Here is a 22,176-nt window from a genome sequence, read left to right on the forward strand (position 1 = left end):
TGTCAAATTTCCCCTTGCCCCTACCAGCATGGCTGATTATTCCATTTACTATTACAATATAATGATCATTTCCAAAAATAACGTCTTACCTTGCGATCTCCGAACCCCATTGTTTCCCAAGTTACCTGACTGTAGGGAATAAATGTGCTCTGTTTCCTTCCTCTGGGTTCAGGCTGACCTAGAAAGCCTGACAGGAAGAGGATAACCATTTCAAGCAATTTTGTGCTTCAGATATTCAAAATTTTCCTCCCCATCTTCCCAGAAGAGGAGGGGTTCTATTCCTGTAATAGGAATCCTCAATATCACTGCAGCACAGAACACACACACCAAGCTGAGCCCTCCTTCAAAGACACAGATGTTTTTCTCCCCAAGGAGTTCTATGGACCTCTCCTAGGTCAATTCAGAGAAGAAGCTAGTTCTGAGTGGCAGTGGAAAATTTCACTCTATATATAGTGCACGACAGACAACTCTCTGCCTCTCGAGTAAGAGAACACAACACAAAGAGACCTGCAGTGTATTGTCTTGATCCAACAAACTGCATTGGGTGGCACAGGGAAAGCAAATCACATGTTAATTCAGCTCCCGAAAGGAAACGACAGTGACAGTGAAATACGAGGAGTTTAAAGAGAGATGGGGGTTGATGGGGAGGGGAAGAGGCGGGGGGAGAGGGTGGAGGTATAAAGCTCCCAGCTGAAGTCTTGGCAATGATGCTCCACTATAAATAAATCCATGTTGCCAGCCTAATAGCCCAGCCAGGAACTAAAAACTTGCTGTGGCTCAGGGAATACTGCAATCCTCGAATACTATGATACTCCAGAAGGTCACTCTTTGAAGCAACCAGGTAATGAAAAGGAATTTACACCAATGAATGAAAATCAGCTTCCATTCTGTTCACCCGTGGGGAGACGAATGCCCTTAAGTTTTGGTCTTGAGCTGCCAAGGCTGAAGGTTATGGTGAAATGTTCATTCAGAGGTGGAACTACAGGTTACAGTCTGGGGAACTCAGGATTGACTGGTTCCGCGAGGTTACATCATGCAAAATTGCTTCTTAATTGTATGTTCGGGATGGCGTGCATCTCAACTAGACTGGCCCTCTTCCTCTTTGGGATCTGAATACTAGTTATGCCTTTGGCTGGAGGGGAAAAGAATGTCTCTCTTCAACACTTGGGCTCTATGGTTCACCCATGGTGTGTACTTCCGCTGTAGTCCCAACAAAAACACATGCAGAATGGGTACATACAAACAGAATGTGGGTGGAACAGGGAGAGACATCGAAGCGTCTATTGCCCCACAACCTGTTGGGTTTGACCAGACTGTCTTATATTCAGGTTCCCGTTAGCATGGCCTCGTGGAAAGACAGCAAGTCTGGGAGTCCAGAGACCTGGGTTCTGAATCAATCTTTGCCACCTGCCTGCTGTGTGTCTTTGGGCAACTCACCTTACTTCTCTCGGCCTTGGTATCCTCATTTGTACAATGGATCTGTTCTCCCTCCCTCCCAGACTGTGAGCCCTGTGAGGGAAAGTGACCGTGTTTGATCTGAGTATCCTGTATCTACCCCAGCGCCAAGAAATGTTTTTGGCACACAGTAACAGCTAAACGTTATTATTGTTATTATTATTAAAACCAAATCAGTGAGCACTTGGAGGAAGAACAAATGGAAGACAGAATATCAGTGATGATTTTTCATGAGCCAAAGGCTCAATGAATAAAGAATAAAAGCCCAACGCTGCTTTCTCTATGACATCTTTCAAAATCCTTCTCCTAGTTCAACAGGGGCCATTATTCTCAAATGTTCTCTCAGAGAGGAGGGGCTAAGAAACTTTTCTGTGGTGGTCCCATCCCAAGTAGGATGGTCAACAACACCACCATTACCATGCAGACTTCGTGATGTACCCAAATTATTCAAACGTACTGCGTGCGTATTATATGCAGAGCACTGTACTAAGCTCTTGGAAGAATACATTATAACAGAGTTGGGAGACATGTCCTGCCCACAATGAGCTTACAGTCTACGCACATACACACACCCCAGCCCTCCCTGCAACCTTAACCATTCCCACCCACCAAATCAAGTTGGGCTGCATGTGCACATGCTGACTTCAGGGACCTGTTAATTAAATCTTTTTCTAACACTCTACAGGCTGAGCTACGATTTTCTGTGAGGTGACATTCAGAGATACGCAGCAGGTGCCTAAGACTGACAGTCCCTAATGAATATTTATGGCACTTTGTCTTCTGTTCAGTGAGGTAAAGAGGCAGATATAGCCTGAGACAAACCAGTGTGTCATTTGTGTGTGTGTGTCTGTCAACTTCCAGAAACTCCACTTTTTCTCAAGCGTTTCATTCACACTTTTGGGATGTTGAAAGGTATAAATAGAATTTTAATTAATTTACTTCAGATCCTTCTCCAGCTTGGGCAGTGTTACCAAAGAGTTTCAGGAAGGTTATGATTCAGAGGAATGTTGTGTTGAAGTTTGGTGACCTCAGAATCTACCTCTCTGTGCATATGGGCAAACACCCATAAAAATACACCCACTTAAAGTACATCTAAGTGCAGAAGCAACTGTGTATGGGTGCATAACAATGTCTGAGACTAGGCAGTGTTGCTTAGTGGGAAGGGCAAGGCTCTGGGAGACCTGGATTTTAAATATCTCCACCCTTTAACTTCTTTATGCCTCAGTTTCCTCACCTGTAAAGTGAGGATTAAATAGCTTTAATCCCTCCCCCTTACTGGAGCCCCATGTGGGATAAAGGATGGTCTTACCTGATTATCTTGTATCTCCCCTAGTAAACAGTACAGGCCAAGGCACATAAATGTTTAACAAATACTACTACTATTATTATATTATTATTAAGCCTGCATTTCCCCAGAGTTTTCATAAACCCCACCTCAATAAGGACCAAGTTTTTGTTCAGTTCCTGGGGCAGTCTGAACTGGGTTTTGTGCTCTAGTATTAATTCTTTCCAAAGCCTATACAGCGCAGTATCTTTAAATCACTCAAGTAATTCCAACTGTCCGCTCTCAACTGAGCTTCTGTTACAAGGGAAAGCCAATCCTCCACTCACAGTTTGCCCTGGATTTTCCTTAGAGCTGAAGGAGAGTCAGGGCCAAGCCAGAATTATACAGCGCCTGTCAAGTTTGAAAGCCACCATACTTGAAACTCAGGCACAGAAACACATTTCTAAACAGCAAACCCTGGAGGAAATTAGTAATATGCAAATATACTCAGTTTTTCCACATCATGCATTTTCACTCTGTGTCTTTGACAAAAAGCCATTACGGAACTAAGGGATGTGTTCTCCAGCATTTCAAGTCTGCCCAGATGGGGTCTGTTGTATTATGAGACAAAATGGCACATTTCCTATAATAAAGGGCTTGACAACAACATAAACCCCTCTTTCTGAGGTGGATTAATAATAATTGTGGTATCTGTTAAGCACTTACTATGTACCAAGCACCGTGCTAAGTGCCGGGATAGATTATAGTCCAACACGCGGAGAAGCAGCGTGGCGCAGTGGAAAGAGCACGGGCTTTGGAGTCAGGGCTCATGAGTTCGAATCCCAGCTCTGCCACTTGTCAGCTGTGTGACTGTGGGCAAGTCACTTAACTTCTCTGTGCCTCAGTTCCCTCATCTGTAAAATGGGGATTAAGACTGTGAGCCCCACGTGGGACAACCTGATTCCCCTGTGTTTACCCCAGCGCTTAGAACAGTGCTCTGCACATAGTAAGCGCTTAACAAATACCAACATTATTATTATTATTATTACATGGACTTCTGAGCCTCAGGGGGAGAGAGAAGGGGTAGTGAATCCATATTTTACACAAGGAAAGTGAGGAAGAGAAAAGTGAAGTGGTTTGCCCAAGATCACCCAGCAGCCAAGTGACAGAGCTTGAACTAGTACCCCAGACTCCTAACTCCTGAGCTCTTCCCATATAGCTAGACTACCCCTCACTGAGGAAGTGTCATTGTAAAAAGAGGAAAAATATTGCCAGGTTATATTGCTAAACATTTTGGGTCCTTGGGAAAGAAGTCCAGAAAGCCAAAGAATTAAGGGCTAGAGAAACTGGCAGTTTAATTTCATCTCTTCCTAAACCTCATCTCATCCAAGCGTCTGGCTTGAACAAAACAAGCCAAATTTGAGAATGGCTCGACCACGTGAAGATCTGTCACCCATAATAAAAAAAAGCCTCAGTAGAAGAGACTTATTGCTCCACAAGGTCAAGAGATCCCAATTAAGGGTCTCCCTGCCTTTCCTTCACCATTTAAGAACTCACTCACCTGGAACCTTTGAAGCCAATTAGCTCCAGTCAAGACTTGTGTTAAAAACCAGGTCCAATTTGTTTCAGTTGGCCATGGGAACGACCACCTTTGCTTGGTTGGTCTTCAAATTGGACTTTCAAATTGAATCTTTCGCCCCTCTTTGTACTTTTGTGTCACTTAAGTGCTTGAAGATTAGCCCCTCCTCACCCTTCCCTGCTCCGGGAAGAAATTGTGTACATAGTTTTAAGCAAATATAATTTATTTTAGTACCTGTCCTTCCTGCCCAACTGAAAACTCCTTGAAGGGAAGGGATAGTGTCTACTAACTTTAGGGTACTCTTCCAAGTGTTCAGTAAAGAGCTCTGCCCAGAGAAGAAACTCAGTAAATACTACTGATTGTGTTCCTTGATTTCTGGGCAGTTCTGTTGATCACTCAAGATGTGTATAGTTTTCCACTTTCTTGATCTGACTGAAATTCTCACTATGGAAGAGGCCAATGCCATAAAGGGGATTACAGAGGTGTGTGAGGGTTGTCTGTCTCACTGAATGAAATGTCTTAGCAGAAGATTTGCCCTGATTTTTTCATTTTTTCCTAAGGATCTCCCAGGTGAAGGCCTGGTGACAAGTCACATTATTTTACCCTCCTGGTTCCCAGGAACAGATCTGCTCACCATTCGTTCATTCATTTATTCATTCAATTGTATTTATTGTGCCCTTACTGTGTGTAAAGCATTGTACTAAGCTTTTGAGGAAGTACCACGTAAAAGTAAATGGACACATTCCCTGCCCAGGAAGAGCTCACAATCTAGAGTCACAGGCTGGTCCACCGCAGCTGTGAGGGTGTAGGCTGAGAATAGGCAGAGCTTCCAGCATGGCCGGGGGGTGATAAATGAATGCATTCCATGATGCTTACCATCCTGGGCATCAGATATTACCCTTTTGAAGACTGGGCAGCAGACAGCTCATAGGTAAAGAGGCAGAGCTCAAACCCTAAGAGCCCAACCACAAATCAAGGGGTGTGCCTTGCAAACCCCAAACAGCGATTTCCACACCTCGGTCCTGTGCTTCTCTCAAAGGGGCCTAAAGGGACCTCAAGACTTTCCCTGTAAGTGTTAAGGACTCCCTGGCTAAGGACACTGTTTGTCAAACACTGTATTAAGCTCAGAGTCTAAGTAGGAGGGAGAATAGATCCTGAATCTGTTTAGTACCAAACGAAAAGCTTCGCTCCTTCCAAAAGTGAAACCACTGAGATGAGCAAATTAAAGCGAGCAGGCAGGCAGTGTACCTTACTAGAAAGAGTGAAAGACAAACTTAGGAGACCCAGGTTCTCATCCCAGCTCTATCTGAGATCTGTGGTGAGACTTTGGGCAAGTCATTTAAGTCTCCTGTGCTTTGCTTTCCTCCTCTGCAAAATGGAGATCAGATACCTGTCTCACCCTGCCTCTTAGATGGTGGACCTTGGGTGATTGATCTGAATATTTGGCATCTGTCCCGATGCTAAGCATATAGTAAGGGCCTAATAATAGTAATAATGGTATCCGTTAAGTGTCTACTATGTGCCAAGCACAGTTCTAAGCTCTGGGGTAGATCCAAGGTAATCAGGTTGGACACAGTCCCTGTCCCACAAAGGGCTCACAGTCTTAATCCCCATTTGACAGAGGAAGTAACTGAGGCACAGGAGTTAAGTGACTTGTCCAAGGTCACAGCAGACATGCGGTGGAGCAGGGATTAGAACCCACATCCTCTGACTCCCATGCTCTTGCCATCCACCTTCAGCACCAACATCTACCCCTGAAGAGAGTAGGATTTAAATAGTAATTATGGTATATGTTAAGCACTTACTATGTACGAGGTACTGTACTAAGCTCTGGGGTGGATATGAGCTAATTGGGTTGGACACAGTCCCCATCCCACTGGGGGCTCACAGTCTCAATCAGTTAATTTTCTATGCCTCCATTACCTCATTTGTAAAATGGGGATTAAGACTGTAAGCTCATTGTGGTTACAGAATGTGTCTGTTTATTGTTGTATTGTACTCTCCCAAGCGCTCAGTACAGTGCTTGGCACACAGTAAATGCTCAATAAATATGACTGAATGGACTGTGAGCTTCAAGTGGGACAGGGACTGGGTCCAACCTGACAACTTTGTATCTACCCCAGCAGTTTGCACAGTGCCTGGCACATAGTAAGTGCATAACCAATACCATTAGAAAAACAACAACAGCAGTACTCCAGGAGATCCCAGAATTTATGCTCTGGATGATGACAAATTTGAGCATGAGGACTCGAAGCGAGAGCATCAGTGGCCTGAGTTTAAAAGAAAATCTCCTCCCACACCAGCTTTAGCCAGAGGGTTTTGTAGCTCAGATAAACATGGATGCACATGGCCCACACACATCTGCTCAAGATAACTCATCTCTGCCTTCAGTCTTTTTTTTTTATTTGATTAGTTGGGGGAGGAAAACCGAGTTGCCAGGAAAAATCCAATTTTTCTATCAAAGAAAAAGAGCCATAAGCAATTTAGTAACCACAGTGTTATCTGCTCACTCGGTTCAGTTGCTTCTCTCTAGCACCTTGGGTTCTTTTTCCTCTTAAGAGGGAAAGCTGAGGCAGAAAAGTACTGTGATTTCCCTGGTCGTAGCACAGTACGAAAGGCACATTTCTGAAATGATTCCTATTCTATTGCTCAGGCCCCTTGGCCGCCCCCATCCTCAGTTGGCAAGGGTTGGCAGGTGGACTGTCCTTCTCTACTCTGACCTCTGCCAAAAGTGCGGGAAGCAATTTCTCCAAATCACCTCACCCAGAGAAGAATGGGTTCCTTGTGCAATAATTCTGAAAAACTGAAATAATAGTTCTGGTATTTGTTAAGCACTATGTGCCAAAGCCTGGGGTAGATACAAAACAATCAGGTCAAACACAGTCCCTGTCTCACATGCAGCTCACAGTCTACTTGGGAAGGAGAACAAGTTTTTAATCCCCAATTAACAGATGAGGATGCTGAGGCCTGGAAAAGGTAAGTAACAAGCTCAGGGTCATCCAGGAGGTTATTGGCAGATCCCAGATTAGAACCCAGGTCCTCTGACGACTAAACCTGTGTTCTTTCCACTAGACCACACTACTTCTTAAACACATTGCCTAAGCCTACCGGATGGAGAACCTATGATGTCAAACCTGGCCAAAGGACATCAAGCAGAAAAGTTTGAACTAGACAACCACTTCTGGAAACATACAGCACAGACTAATAATGTTGGTATTTGTTAAGCGCTTACTATGTGCCTAGCACTGTTCTAAGCGCTGGGGTAGACACAAGGGAATCGGGTTGTCCCACGTGGGACTCACAGTCTTAGTCCCCATTTCACAGATGAGGTAACTGAGGCACCGAGAAGTTAAGTGACTTGCCCAAAGTCACCCAGCTGACAAATGACCGAGCCGGGATTCGAACCCAGGAGGTCTGACTCCAAAGCCCGTGCTCTTTCCACTGAGCCATGCTGCTTCTCTAACAGGGAGACCAAATACTAGCGAAATTTTCTCAGTTTGCACAGAGGCATATATTGGTCCTCCCAAAGTGATCCCTAGCTACAGTAAAATTGTAAGCGCTCAATAAATACTATTGACTGAATGAATAAAATATTTTTTCTTCGGTTTTCCACAAGTTCTCCAACCCACTGCTTTACCTGGGAGGTCACAGCAAATTCTGCAAACGATTTCTCATCATGCACTGACAAAGAGGCTGGAATCACAACCTCACAAACCCCCATCTGCTTTGTGCACAAACCCGTCGGGACCAAAGTCACATATAGTAGCTTGAGACACCTAACCAATGATGAAAACTCTCCAAGCTGCTGAAATCGCTAATTGATACTAACCTTTGCATCTACTGAAGTTTTCTGTTCCAAAATACCTTTCCCAACATTAACTTTTAAAATAATTGTTCAGGATGATGTAAATACCCGAGTCTATTTTCAGCTTCACTGTCCTCCCAGTTGCTACCTCTCTGCTGTGGGCAGGGAATATGTCTACCAACTCTGTTATACTATACTCTCCCAGGCGCTTAGCGCCATATTCTGCACACAAAGTGCTCAATAAATATGACTGATTCATTGATCAAATATCACTTTTGGGAATATATTTGCTTAGGTGTGTGTTAGAAGCTTGTCAAGATACTCTACACAGAGGGTCAAATCATCATTTCAGCTCAAGGAGACTTATTATCTGATACTTTTCTAACAAACCCTGTTAGGGGCTCCTACATACAAAGAGCTGTTTGTCTTTAAATGTTTCTCGACAAATCCGTTTTTGTCGCCGCTTCCACACACATTAACTCTGCCGCTTATAGACCTCTCCATTGCATCCTCTCCATAGCTCACAAAGCAGTTTGCTGTCTCTCTGACACCTTCTCGTTTCTGGGACGGTACAGGGGAGGGAGGAGGCTAAAAGACTGAAATGTCCCGGTGCTGTTTTATTTCGCCCCTCTGTCACTTATTCTTGAGCTTTACTTCATCTTGCAATTGTTAATACAGAGGGAATGTTACCTGGCTCTGTAAGCACAGTGAAAGATAAGAGTCCCCGCTAGCCTCCTCATCAAGTGACATGTATTGGGTAGCATCCCTGACTTAAGCTCTCTAGTTCTAGCATGTTAGCCACTGCACCTATAAATGTGGAAAAACATCTCCTCCAACAAGTGCTCTTCCCTCTTAATAATCATCATCATAGCAGCACGTGGCTACTATGGGCTGCACGCTGGGATTGATATCGGATAATTTAATCGGACACAGTCCCTGTCCCTCATGGAGCTCACAATCTAGGGAGGAGGGAGACCAGATATTGAACCCCACTTTATAGATGAGGAAATTGAGAAGTTATATGACTTGCCCAAGGTCACCCAGCAGGCAAGTGGCAGAGCCAGGATTAGAACCCAGGTCTTCTCCCAGGCCTCTGTGCTTTCCAGTAGGTCACGCTGGGTTGCAATTAAATCTGCTGGCTCTGGAGCTTCAAGAAAAGGAGAGCAGGACTTCCGTCAGCTTTAGTTTCCTAGGAGGTTTGAATTTTTGATTGCACAATGGAGAGTTACTTGGCAGGGAAGCCACCAACCTCCTCCATCTGTGATAGCTATGAGAGCACATAATTCGGAAAGAAGCCTCAACTGGGAGCCTTGGAAATGTCAAACATCACCTTAGTTTTTCATCTTCTGATCCCTGGCTCTGTGAGGGATCCAGAAGATGGATTCCACTGCCCCAAACGCAACAGGAACCAGTGGAAAAGGATCATTTTCCTGTTATCACTCAATTAATGGTATGTATTGAGTGCTTACTGTGTACAGTGTACTGCACGCTTGGGAAAGTACAATAGAATTGGTCAATGTGATCCCTGCTCATGAGGAGCTTTCAGTCTGCCCATTAGTCAAGTTGACGCAAGGCCCTTCTCTCTTCTCCCACCCTTACTTCTTTCTCCCGCTTCCTCTTCCCTCACCCCAGCCATTTCTCCCACTCCATATGTCTAATTCTGGGTAATGGAAATTTGTAAATTATTGGCCTTTGAATTTTTGAATTGTACCATCTCCTCAGGAATGGAAAGAAATTCCTTCAAGGCAAGAACTGTGTAAAAACTGTTGTGCAAGGAGCCAACTCTTTACTAAGAATGTTGAATAAGTCCTAGGACTGAATCATCATCATTACTGTGATCTGGCTGTTTCCCTGAAATTTTCAGGGTCTTTTCCAGGGTTTCAGTTTCCTTCTTTACGTTGCCAAGAAGCAGTACGATTTTTTGGAAAGAGCAGAGGCCTAGGGGTCAGAGGACCTGAACACTATTCCAGCTTTGCCACTTGCCTGCTCTGGAAGCTTGGGTAACTTGACTTAACTTTTCTGGGCCTCAGTTTCCTCCTCTGTCAAATGGGGATTAAATACCTGTTGTCCATCCCGCTAAAGACTGTGAGCCTCATGAGGAAAAGCAACTGTGTCTGACCTGATTATCTTATACCCACCCCACTGTTTAATACAGCACGTGGCACATAGTAAGTGCTTAACAAATATCACTATTATTACTGTCTTCAAGATTGAGGTTCAAGTTTCTCAGTTAATACTCATGTTTTTCAATGGGTAGATGCAGGATCTTTTTACATCTTCAGGGCATTACGACAGATATTCTCAGCCTCAAACCAAAATCCTCCCTCCCCTCCTTGACCTTCTTTCCTCTCTCCCACTTCTCCTCACACTCCGCCAACGTACCTTCTGGAATGGCCCGGGAGCAGCCCATCGGGAGAAATCTGCAGCTGTTCCATGCCAAGCTGCCAAAACATGGGAACAAAAGTTTCCAATTGGCCAACCCAGTTGTGGGAGGCATCCCGGGTCTGAGAGCCTGTAAGCTCACCCTAAGTCAGCCTAAGGAATAAGACATTAAAAAAATCTGCATATCATTGGGAGATCACAAAGACTGCAGAATGCTGAAAACAGTGCATGAATTGGATCTACAGTCGAGTTTGGTGAGCCTCGCGGAAGTGAGGCGTTAGTCAGAGCCTGGCAGTCTGACAAAGCCAGAACTGTCCAAATCCTCTGATTTGTCCACGCCAATCTGAAGACATTTTCTTCCCAAACCCTCACTGCTCTGCACACAGTAAGAGATCGATAAATGCCACTGACTGACTGTCAAACCGGTTGAGATGAGGTGTTAGACCGTCCTCCTCCCGGTCGGTTGGAGGCTGAGTAGACAAGATGGGTGACTATCCTTTCTGAAAGAAGTCAATACTGCTCCTAGAGAAAAATTCCTAGGGCCTCTTTCCTCCATCTCCAAATTTGCCCATTGATGGGGGGAACCTTTTCCACGTGCTCCCCTAACTCACCTTGCCCAGTGAAGGTGCCGGGTGATTGGATTTCCCCATCTCGCCACATTTACCCCGACAGATTCGATTCCTTGCTCCTCACCGCCTTGGACGGAAGAGGTTCGGTCAGTTCTGTTCGAGGAATGGGCTCTCATGACACGATTTGGAGAGATCACAATGAAAGAATTAGGCAATGTTCTTCTCATAGCATGGGTCTGTTCTGGTGTAACATGATCCGCAAGTCGGGGCAAGTTGATCCAGTTCAGGAAGAAACGGTTGTGTACATGACGTGACATCAATCAAGGTGTGTTGCTGCTAAGGCTTTCCAGCCTCCACCTCAATCTTACTACTCTGGGACCTACAGTATTTCAACACTATGGCATTTAATACAGGGAAAGTGAAATATAAGGCACTGGAGTATGTAACATTAGGGAACACAAAGCAACGTGGGCCTCATCCATCTAGGGTCCTTGGTTATTCAAAGAGAAGCAGTGTGGCCTTGTGGGAAGAGCAAGACCTGGGAGTCAAAAGACCTGGGTTCGAATCCCAGCATTTGTCTACTGTGTGACCTTGGGTATGTCACTTAACTTCTCTGTGCCTCAGTGTCCTCATTTGTAAAATGGGAATTAAAACTCAGCCTCACGTGGGACACGGACCACGTCTAATCTGATTATCTTGTATCTACCCCAGTGCCTAGCACATAATGAGCACTTAACAGATACCATTTTTTTAAAGTAAAAAAAAAAATGAACTAGGCAAGTTTTTTAACACCTAAAACGTTTCTGTTGGGTAAGATTTTCCTTTAATTGAACAATGACAATGGTGGTGTTTATTAAGCAAGCATTTACTGGTTGTCAAAGCACTGTATTAGATCAGATACAGTCCCTGTTCCACATGAGGCTCATAAACCACAAGGCAGAGGGGCTGGGTATCTTGTGCCCATTTTACAGGTGGAGAAATGAGATGGAGGGAGGTTAAGCGACTTGCCCAAAGTCTCAGGCCAGGGGCAAAGCTGGGATTAGAAACTGAGTCTTCTTTCCACTAGGCCACACTGACCAACCTAATCTAAAATCCTAAACCTAAAGAGGTCCTGACAGGACAAGTTCTTTTATCGCTAAATGTCAGTCTTCTTAACAGACAACACTGCATCCGGTGCAGAAGATTTGACATTCCATAAGGCACTAAGGCAATCCTTAAAAACAATCCTTGGAAATGATTTCCAGGCTGAGAAGCCTGTTTTGGCTCCCAACTGCAGTCAGCTAGCTCTGTTGAGCAAAATGGGTGTTGCTTCAAGGGGGCCTTGTGTTTGGCTCTGAGCCAGCACAGCCGTTCGTTTAATTGACCCATAGACGGATCCAGACTTGTCAGTGGAAGCTCCAGAACAGCTCCCTCCCACCTCCGGCTTTGCAGCCGGGGAGGTGTTTTTTTTCCTCCGACTTCCACGTTTTGACCTCTAAGTGCCATTCAAAATTCTGCAGGCGGAGACCTTCGACTCACAAACCTCTCATCCGAGCCAAATCTCATTTCGGATAACAAGACCGACGTCGCCTGACTACTCGTAGCTACACGCAAGTATCACATTAGATTTGAGTGCGGCCCATAGGGTTCCCTAAAGATTCCACATTCTGGAATAACTTCACTCGCTGCTAAAAGAGAGAAGCTTACTCAGAAATAGAGCGTACAGTGTGGCGGGTCAGGATAAGATGCGGGTAAAAAAAGAATACACATTGTTGAGATACCTCCAATCTGCTTGAAATCAACATGATGGAGCATCTTCTGCTGGTTCTGAATTAGGCACTCGAGCAAACACTATAAAAGTTAAAGATTTGGGTCCCTACCCCTGAGGAGTTTTTGATCTAAAGCCAATATTTCCTACCCTGGGAACGGTAGAAAAAGAGAGATACAATTGGTAACGGTGAGCATATGGAAAAATGAAATAAATGAGAATAGCGAGAGTATATGGGAAAATGAGGTCAGTGAATCAATAAGAGAGGATGTAAATCAATAATTGTCTAAGTACTGTGTCTATTCCTCTTTTGAGCTGTAACGCATGTGTGATACATACTGTATAGAGCAGGCCGCTGAGGAATTAGGGAGTGTTCTTGCCACAATGCGAGTCTGTCTGGATCCAATACAATGGGTGCCTGAAGAAGCAGTCTTGTTATATGTCAGTCCAGGTAGGTGTACTCTAATAATAATTTATTACGATATTAAACGCTCCCTATGTATCACGTACTGTTCTAAGCGCTGGGGTTAGGTGCAAGTGGGGTTAGGTCAGACAAGAGCCCTGTCTCGCTCACACGGGGCTCACGGACTAAGTGGGAGGGAGAACAGCCAGTGAATCTCCATTTTACAGATGAGGAACAGAGAACTTAAATGATCTGCCCAAGGTGGCACAGCAGGCAAGTGGCAGAGTCTAAATTAGAACTCGGGTCTTCTAACTTCCAGGCCCGTGCTCTCTCCTGTTCCTATTTTGGAAATGTGGGGTTCTTTGGGAAGAGTGCATTGGCATTCTAGAAAACGGACTGTACAGACAGGGCAATAAAGGCGGCTGTTAAGGCGGTATGGGCTAGGGTGGTGGAAAGTCTCGTAAAGGCACTGGGATTTTTGGAAGGACCTTGAGGGATCCCAGGCCAGACCACCCACCAGCCTGCCCCAAACAGGTTCAACCTCATTTCGGGAGGGGAGGTCCCTTAGCTTCTCTGGGCCTCAGTTTCCTCATCTGCAAAATGGGGGTTAGAGCACTCTACTAAGCGCTCGGGAGAGTACAATACAGAATACAATATTAGAACCCAGATCCTTCTGACTCCCAGGCCCTTGCTCTAACCACTAGGCCATGCTGCTTCTCACCTCGTGCTGGACCCCCAGGCCGTGAGCTTCTGAAAGCTACAAAAGTTGTTTTAGGTGGGGCGTAGGGGCGGACAGGAAAGAGGAAGCCGCTCCCACGGCACCCTAGAGTCCTGACAGACAAGTTGGGACAGGGGCTGGTTCGGGCCTGGGAGCAAGAACAAACTCAGATCGGGTCTTAAAATCTTGGTCCTGGCAAAAGATGTCTTACTGCCCCGTCCCCCCCACCCTGCCCCCAGTTGCCACTGAAGACACCGATACCTTTCCCCTATAACTGGGGAAGCAGCGTGGCTCAGTGGAAAGAGCCTGGGCTTCGGAGTCAGAGGTCATGAGTTCGACTCCCGGCTCTGCCACTCGTCAGCTGTGTGACTGTGGGCGAGTCACTTCACTTCTCTGTGCCTCAGTTACCTCATCTGTAAAATGGGGATTAACTGTGAGCCTCACGTGGGACAACCTGACTACCCTGTATCTACCCCAGCGCTTAGAACAGTGTTCTGCACGTAGTAAGCGCTTAACAAATACCAACATTATTATAACTGGCCCAGAGAGCACCATCTTGGTCAAAGCCGACGTGGATTTTTCCAAACGTGCGATTGCTAATTTAATACATCTTCCCTGCTGGGGTGGAAAGCAACTTCTCATTTCCAGTAACAAAGGGAGGGAGAGGAGGCAGCAAGATAAACAGCTGAAAGTATCAGACCTGGGTGACAGGAGTCCTAAATCCTAGGCAAGGCCCTAGCATAAGCACACTTATGCAAGAAACACAGAACTCACCAAGCCTGAGTTTCCACACCTGTGAAATGGGTACATGGAAACAGCACACTGTCCACTTTATAGATAATCCTACAATCTATGTTCCCAATCAATCGATCAGGGGTATTTATTGAGTGCACACTGTGCACAGAGCACCTTATTGAGCTCTTGGGAGAGTTGCTAGGCACCTTCTCTGCCGGCAAAGATCCCACCCCATTGTGATCGAAATCACAAATACTATCCTCTGGGTGGGGGGGGAGTCTTTGAATAAAAATGGGAGGTTCAGGGCAGAAGAGAGAGAATGAGCAAGGGTTGCAGAAAAAGAACACAGCAAATTTTGAAACCAGTATTTTTTTTAAATGTCCAAATTCATCGTATTTCCAGGTGGCTCTTGTAGCATTAAATTTCCTCAAGGGATAAAAGTAATAATTATAGTGATAATCACTTTGCATTTACCATTTTTTTTTCCTTTTGGTTTCAGCGAGCTTTTGCAAAACACTATCTCAAATTCAGAACATTCTTGGGTATTAGATATGGAGGGGAGGAAAGTGGGAGAAGGGGAGGAGCTCCTCGAGGGCAGGGACCGTGTCTTCCGACTCGATTATCCTCTCCAAAAGTTTGGCAAGGTGTTGGCCTTCAATAAATACCTTAGAGATTTCATCACTTTCATTTCACCGATGGGGAAACTGAGGCTTTGAGAGATTACCGTGGACTTTCCCAGATCACAGCATGTCAGTAATTAGTCACATCCTTCCCGAGAGCAGAGCTTGTGCTGAAGGTGCTGGGTGTTGGATAGGCTTTGTCATGCTCCCCCTTCTCCTCCCTTTAGTGATTTCCCTTTAGTGACATAATGGAGCTCAAAGGCAGCTCCATTATAATCCCAAATGTTATGCAAGGCCTAGGACAATTGCCCGGTTTGTCCCCTCTCCCCAGTTCTTCCATCCCTGTCCGCATGCCAGAAAAATCCAAGCACCGTGGGAGGGGGTGGTGGAAAGGAGTGGAGTAAGTTTCAATCAATTCAATCAATTGCAAAGCAGCATGACTTAGTGGCAAGAGCAGGGGCTTGGGAGTCAGAGGACGTGGGTTCTAATCCGCCTCCGCTACTTGTCTGCTGTGTGATCTAGGGTAAATCACTTCACTTCTCTGGGCCTGTTACCTCATCAGTGAAATGGGGATTGAGACTATGAGCCCCATGTGGGACTGGGTCTGTGTCCAACACGATCAGCTTGTATCCACTCTAACGCTTAGTACAGTGTCTGGCACATAATAATGATAGCATAATAATAATACCATAATAATAATAATTCCTGAGCACATACCGTGTGCAGAGCACTGTACTAAGCGCTTGGGAGAGTACAGTATAAAAACAAGAACAGACACATCCTCTGCCCTCCTATTTCCACATACAGAATCCCCCCTCCCCATCACGCCAAAGCTCACAACAACTGTTCTGGAGGGAAATGACTTTCAAAGTGAAAACAAATGGCTCCTGCTCAAACCCAGAGTTTGCGCTCCGCCTTGCCTTTCTTGTATCATTTTGCCTCCTGAGCGTGAGACTTTTCAAACTCCCAAATGGTACACAGATTCTGTCGTGTGCATCCCGGTAGCTCTTTGAGAGATATTGCGCGGCACAATTTATTGTCTAACTTACTATGACGTCCCAAATCCTGAAGCAGCACTTAAAAAAGGAGTGGTGATGTATTGGTCGAGGAAGAGGGGACTAGTATTACTGCAGTCAGCAATCAAAAAACTAGTTTCCAATGCAGGTAGATTTCCCTGCGTGCAACTATCCTTAAATTAAGCCGGTTCATTCGTTTGTTATATCTCGAACTGCAATTTCATAGCCAGCCAGTGTGCTTCTGCCAGAGGGGAGGTCTTTTTGGTTCCCGTTTGTTTTGTTCATTTGTTTGTTTTTGTTTTTTTTAGTGAAGAGTGGGTATTTAGGATCCGAGCAAAGAGTCTCAATCTCGATGCAACTCACTTGCATCGACAGAACCAGGTCTCCAAATCACCTCACCCAAGGCGTAATTTAGTACACGCATCCCCACGCAAACAAAAACCCTCTCTACCTGAAAGAATTCCTGCCTTCTCACCTCCCCTCCCTACCTCCCCTCTCTCTCCATCATGTTTTCTACCTTAAGGTCACGCTAAGGACAGCATTTGCAGAAGACGTAGCTCTCCCCAGATTGTAAAATAACTAGTTTTGGGTCTGAAAAGCAAGGTCGATTCTTCAGGAACACACCACCACTGCTCGTCTAAAATCAGGAATGTGTGTCATTCCTTATACGGAGGACCTGATGAGACAATAGTCACGCTTCTCCTTGCGGCAGCCAAACGCTTCTGTGTAATGCCAAACTCCCCTGCTAGCTCCGCTACCTCAAATACAAACATCTGTCAGAAACCAGCCCAACATTTGGACACCAGGTTTCCACTAGTTGACATGCTGCAAATATACCAACGTGGCTATTTTGTCACTCGCCATCTCCTCACCCGCCCATTCCCACACGTGGATTCCAGAAGCCAGGCAAACTGGTAAAGTCTCTTGGGCCTGAAACAAATTAGGCTAAGAGTTTGGAGAATACGCTAATAAAAGTCTCGGCAAATGTGGGTAGGGATCCCATCTACCAACTCTACCAATAGAATCACCTTGATTCTATTTATTTGCTATTGTTTTGATGAGATGTTCATCCCCTTGATTCTATTTATTGCTATCGTTTTTGTCTGTCTCCCCCGATTAGACTGTAAGCCCGTCAAAGGGCAGGGACCGTCTCTATCTGTTACCGATTTGTACATCCCAAGCGCTTGGTACGGTGCTCTGCACATAGTAAGCGCTCAATAAATACTATTGAATGACTGAATGAACTCTATTATATTGTATTCTTCCAAGTGCTTGGTACAGAACTCTGCACATGGCAAGCTCTCAATAAATCCGACTGACTGATGGGCTGATTTTTAGTTTCTGTCTCCCCTGAGAGATTGTAAGCCTCCCGTAGGCAGCTATCACATCTACTGACTAGTGTACTCTTCCAAGAGCCCGGTACAGTGCCCTGCACAGAGTAAGCACTCAATAACTACTATTGATTGACTGAGTCTAGGATAGGTCAAGAACTTGGATTTGTACCTTTGTAGGCTGGATATTCACCCTACCTCCAGCCCCACAGCACCTATGTAGATATCTGGAATTTATGTGAATGTCTGCCTCCCCCTCTAGACTGTAAGCTCCTTCTGTCTACCAATTCACAGTAAAGGCTCAATAAATGCCACTGATTAATTGACCTCATTATCTGGTCTCTACCCCAGCACTTGGCTAAACACCTAAGAAATATTATCGTTATTCTTAAAAGTGGGCATTTGGCCTACGGGGCTGATCCTTGCTGGTATCCACCCCAGCGCTTAGTACGGTGCCTGGCACGCAGGAAGCACTTAACAAATCCCACAATTATTATCCGAAAGTCCTTCAATCCGCTGACAGCCATTTAATGGATCTTGTCTTTGTCAACAGTAGCAAGTGTAAAATAGGTTAAGGACTGGAGAGAAATTGTACGTGCTGGTAGGACTTTAAAAACTGTATTTTAGGCAGCATTAGATTTGTTCATTCTGGCTCGATTTAAACAACAATCAGCTCTATTTATTGAGCGCTTACTGTGTGCAGAGAACTGTCCTGAACTCTTGGGAGAGCATAATCCAACAGAGTGGGTAGACCTGTTGGCTGCCCACGGTGAGCTTACAGTCCAGAAGAGGAGACAGACAATAAAAGTAAATTATGAATCTGTAGGCTAGTGTTCTGGAGCGACATGTTCACGATCTCCCAAACACTCCTCTGGGATGTACCTGGGATGTTTTCTCTTCTATGGCTCTAAACCGATTCCACGTTTCTCCGACTCTGCCTCTTTTGACCTCTGCACTCCATCTCCCTCCAGGCCACTCCAAGTCCATTTCTCAAGGGCAAGATCTGACTCACTCAACCCACCTGGAGATCAGGGATCATCTTATATACTATATATTAATAATCAGAGTCTACATTAGGCCTTTTCCTTGGGAATGCTGACTCAATAACCCCATGAAAGATTAGGCCGGGAAGGCTTCAGAAATGAGTTTGGACTGGGGACGCTGCCCAGCTACTCCACCCAAGGAGCGGGTGGCCCAGGGACCCGTGCCCTTGGAAACCGGGGCATCGGCTCCGTCCATTATCCAAAATTCCCAAACCGGGACGCCACTAATCCTTGGGATTCTGTTAATCCCACGGTGGCGGCGGAACGATGAGCGATCTCGGCCACGGCCTGGCAGTCATCCCAGGCCCCCAATTAGCCGGGTCACTCATTTTTCAGACGCCTCTGGCTCTCCAAAACTGGGGGTGAGCCCGGGGCCGGGGATCCCGATGCAGACCTCCCAGGCCCCCGCAGAGCCCCGAGATCAAACCCACCGGGTCAACAACGAACCTACGGACGATACATAATCACACAAGCACAAACTAGTCCCCGGCATCCCCAGTTCCCAGCGGGAGGGGAAGGAGAATACTGGCTGCCGCGCTCTCTCCCAGTGGTCAGCGCAGTGCTCTGCACACAATAAGCGTTCAACACAGCACGATCGAAGAATGAATGGGGAGGTGGGAGGGTGGCCGAAGGCCACCGGGGTGGGAAGGAGGAGAATATTGGCTATATTGTACTCTCCCAGCGTTTGGCACAGTGCTGTCCACCGACTAAGCGCTGAATAAACAGACTGAAGAACGGACGAGGGGTGGAGGGGGATGTAAGGGGATTACTGGCTGCATCGTCCCCTTCCGGCGCTTAGCACAGTGCTCTGCACACAGAGTAAGCGCTCAGTACGGTTGAGGAATGAATAGGCGGGGGAGAGGAGAAAAGCGGGTGCATCGCCCTCTCTCAGCGCTTGGCCCAGGGCTCGGCACAGGGTAAGCACTCAATAAATGTTTGAAGAAGGAAGGAGGGCTGGAGGAGAACAGTGGGTGCATCATCCTCTCCCAGCGCTTGGCACAACGCTCTGCACAGGGTAAGTGCTCAATAAATACGGTTGAGGAACGAATTGGGGGTGGGGGGAAGGAGGGGTAGTGGGTGTACCGTCCTCTCCCAGCGCTTGGCACAGTGCTCTGCACATCCAGTAAGAGCTCAATACATACAATTGAGGAATGAATGGTGGGGGGGGAATGGTGGGTGCATCATCCGCTCCCAGCGCTTGACACAGTGCTCTGCACAGGGTAAGTGCTCAATAACTACGGTTGAGGAAGGGGGAGGATAGTGTGTGCACCATCCTCTCTCAGTGCTTGGCCCAGTGCTCTGCACAGGGTAGGGGCTCAAAAACTACGGTTGAGGAACAAATGGGCGAGGGGGGGAGTAGGGGGTGCACCGTCCTCTCTCAGCGCTCAGCACAGTGCTCGGCATAGGGTAGGCGCTCAATAAAGACGGTTGAGGAACGAATGGGGGGGGATAGTGGGTGCACCGTCCTCTCTCAGCGCTCAGCACAGTGCTCGGCACAGGGTAGGCGCTCAATAAAGACGGTTGAGGAACGAATGGGGGGGGAATAGTGGGTGCACCGTCCTCTCTCAGCGCTCAGCACAGTGCTCGGCACAGGGTAGGCGCTCAATAAAGACGGTTGAGGAACGAATGGGGGGGGAATAGTGGGTGCACCGTCCTCTCTCAGCGCTCAGCACAGTGCTCGGCATAGGGTAGGCGCTCAATAAAAGACGGTTGAGGAACGAATGGGGGGGGATAGTGGGTGCACCGTCCTCTCTCAGCGCTCAGCACAGTGCTCGGCACAGGGTAGGCGCTCAATAAAGACGGTTGAGGAACGAATGCGGGGGGGGGAATAGTGGATGCACCGTCCTCTCAGCGCTCAGCACAGTGCTCGGCACAGGGTAGGCGCTCAATAAAGACGGTTGAGGAACGAATGGTGGGGGGAATAGTGGATGCACCGTCCTCTCAACGCTCAGCACAGTGCTCGGCACAGGGTAGGCGCTCAATAAAGACGGTTGAGGAACGAATGGGGGGGAATAGGGGGTGCACCGTCCTCTCTCAGCGCTCAGCACAGTGCTCGGCACAGGGTAGGCGCTCAATAAAGACGGTTGAGGAACGAATGCGGGGGGGGGAATAGTGGATGCACCGTCCTCTCAGCGCTCAGCACAGTGCTCGGCACAGGGTAGGCGCTCAATAAAGACGGTTGAGGAACGAATGGTGGGGGGAATAGTGGATGCACCGTCCTCTCAACGCTCAGCACAGTGCTCGGCACAGGGTAGGCGCTCAATAAAGACGGTTGAGGAACGAATGGGGGGGAATAGGGGGTGCACCGTCCTCTCTCAGCGCTCAGCACAGTGCTCGGCACAGGGTAGGCGCTCAATAAAGACGGTTGAGGAACGAATGGGGGGGGGGGGATAGGGGGTGCACCGTCCTCTCAGCGCTCAGCACAGTGCTCGGCACAGGGTAGGCGCTCAATAAAGACGGTTGAGGAACGAATGGGGGGGGGGGGATAGGGGGTGCACCGTCCTCTCAGCGCTCAGCACAGTGCTCGGCACAGGGTAGGCGCTCAATAAAGACGGTTGAGGAACGAATGGTGGGGGGAATAGTGGATGCACCGTCCTCTCAGCGCTCAGCACAGTGCTCGGCACAGGGTAGGCGCTCAATAAAGACGGTTGAGGAACGAATGGGGGGGAATAGGGGGTGCACCGTCCTCTCTCAGCGCTCAGCACAGTGCTCGGCACAGGGTAGGCGCTCAATAAAGACGGTTGAGGAACGAATGCGGGGGGGGGAATAGTGGATGCACCGTCCTCTCTCAGCGCTCAGCACAGTGCTCGGCACAGGGTAGGCGCTCAATAAAGACGGTTGAGGAACGAATGGGGGGGGGGGATAGGGGGTGCACCGTCCTCTCAGCGCTCAGCACAGTGCTCGGCACAGGGTAGGCGCTCAAGAACAACCGCCGGGCGGAGAAATAGCGGGTGGAGGGTGGGGCGGAGCGAGTCCGTACTGACCGAGGGTCTTGACGGCGATCTGCCGGGTGAGGGGCGGCGGCAGGTGGATGCAGACGAGGTCGACGCCGTGGTGGAGCAGCAGGTCGTCGATGCGGCAGGTGTGGAAGGGCACGGCCAGCTCGGCCGCCAGCGCCTCCGCCTCCTCCGCCGTCCGCCCCCACAGCGCCTCCACCGAGAAGCCCTCCGCCCGCAGCAGCGGGATCATCACCCGCGCCGTCAGAGCCGTGCCGAACACCCCCACCCCGGGCAGCATGGCCGGGGACCGCCCCCCGTCGTCGTCCCCGTCCCCCCCCCCCCGACCCCGCACGCCCCGCAGTCAGGACCGGCCCGCGGGGGACCCCGGACGGGCCCGCACCATGGCCCCCGGGCCCGGATCCGCACCCGGACCCGCTCCGGGGCCGGGCAGGGGGCTGCAACGGCGGCTGCAACGGCGGCTGCAACGGCGGCTGCAACGGCGGCTGCAACGGCGGCTGCAACGGCGGCTCCTCCTGCCACCTCCTTCGGCCTCCCTCCTCCTCCTCCTCC

General features: G+C 47.8%; 1 protein-coding gene across 2 annotated transcripts in view; it reads right to left on the reverse strand.

The window, feature by feature from the left end:
- LOC100084419 (glucose-fructose oxidoreductase domain-containing protein 1) overlaps window positions 1-21,923 on the reverse strand; it is a 95,371-nt gene extending 73,448 nt beyond the window's left edge. For both annotated transcript variants that reach the window (XM_039910442.1, XM_029053016.1), the window contains exon 1: window positions 21,652-21,923. In XM_039910442.1, coding sequence (XP_039766376.1) covers window positions 21,652-21,904 — 253 coding nt within the window. In that variant the 5' untranslated portion in view covers window positions 21,905-21,923. The remainder of the gene's footprint in view (window positions 1-21,651) is intronic.
- Between the last annotated feature and the right edge of the window lie 253 nt (window positions 21,924-22,176).

Source organism: Ornithorhynchus anatinus, chromosome X2 (assembly GCF_004115215.2).
Source record: "Ornithorhynchus anatinus isolate Pmale09 chromosome X2, mOrnAna1.pri.v4, whole genome shotgun sequence".
NCBI classification, from domain to species: Eukaryota; Metazoa; Chordata; class Mammalia; order Monotremata; family Ornithorhynchidae; genus Ornithorhynchus; species Ornithorhynchus anatinus.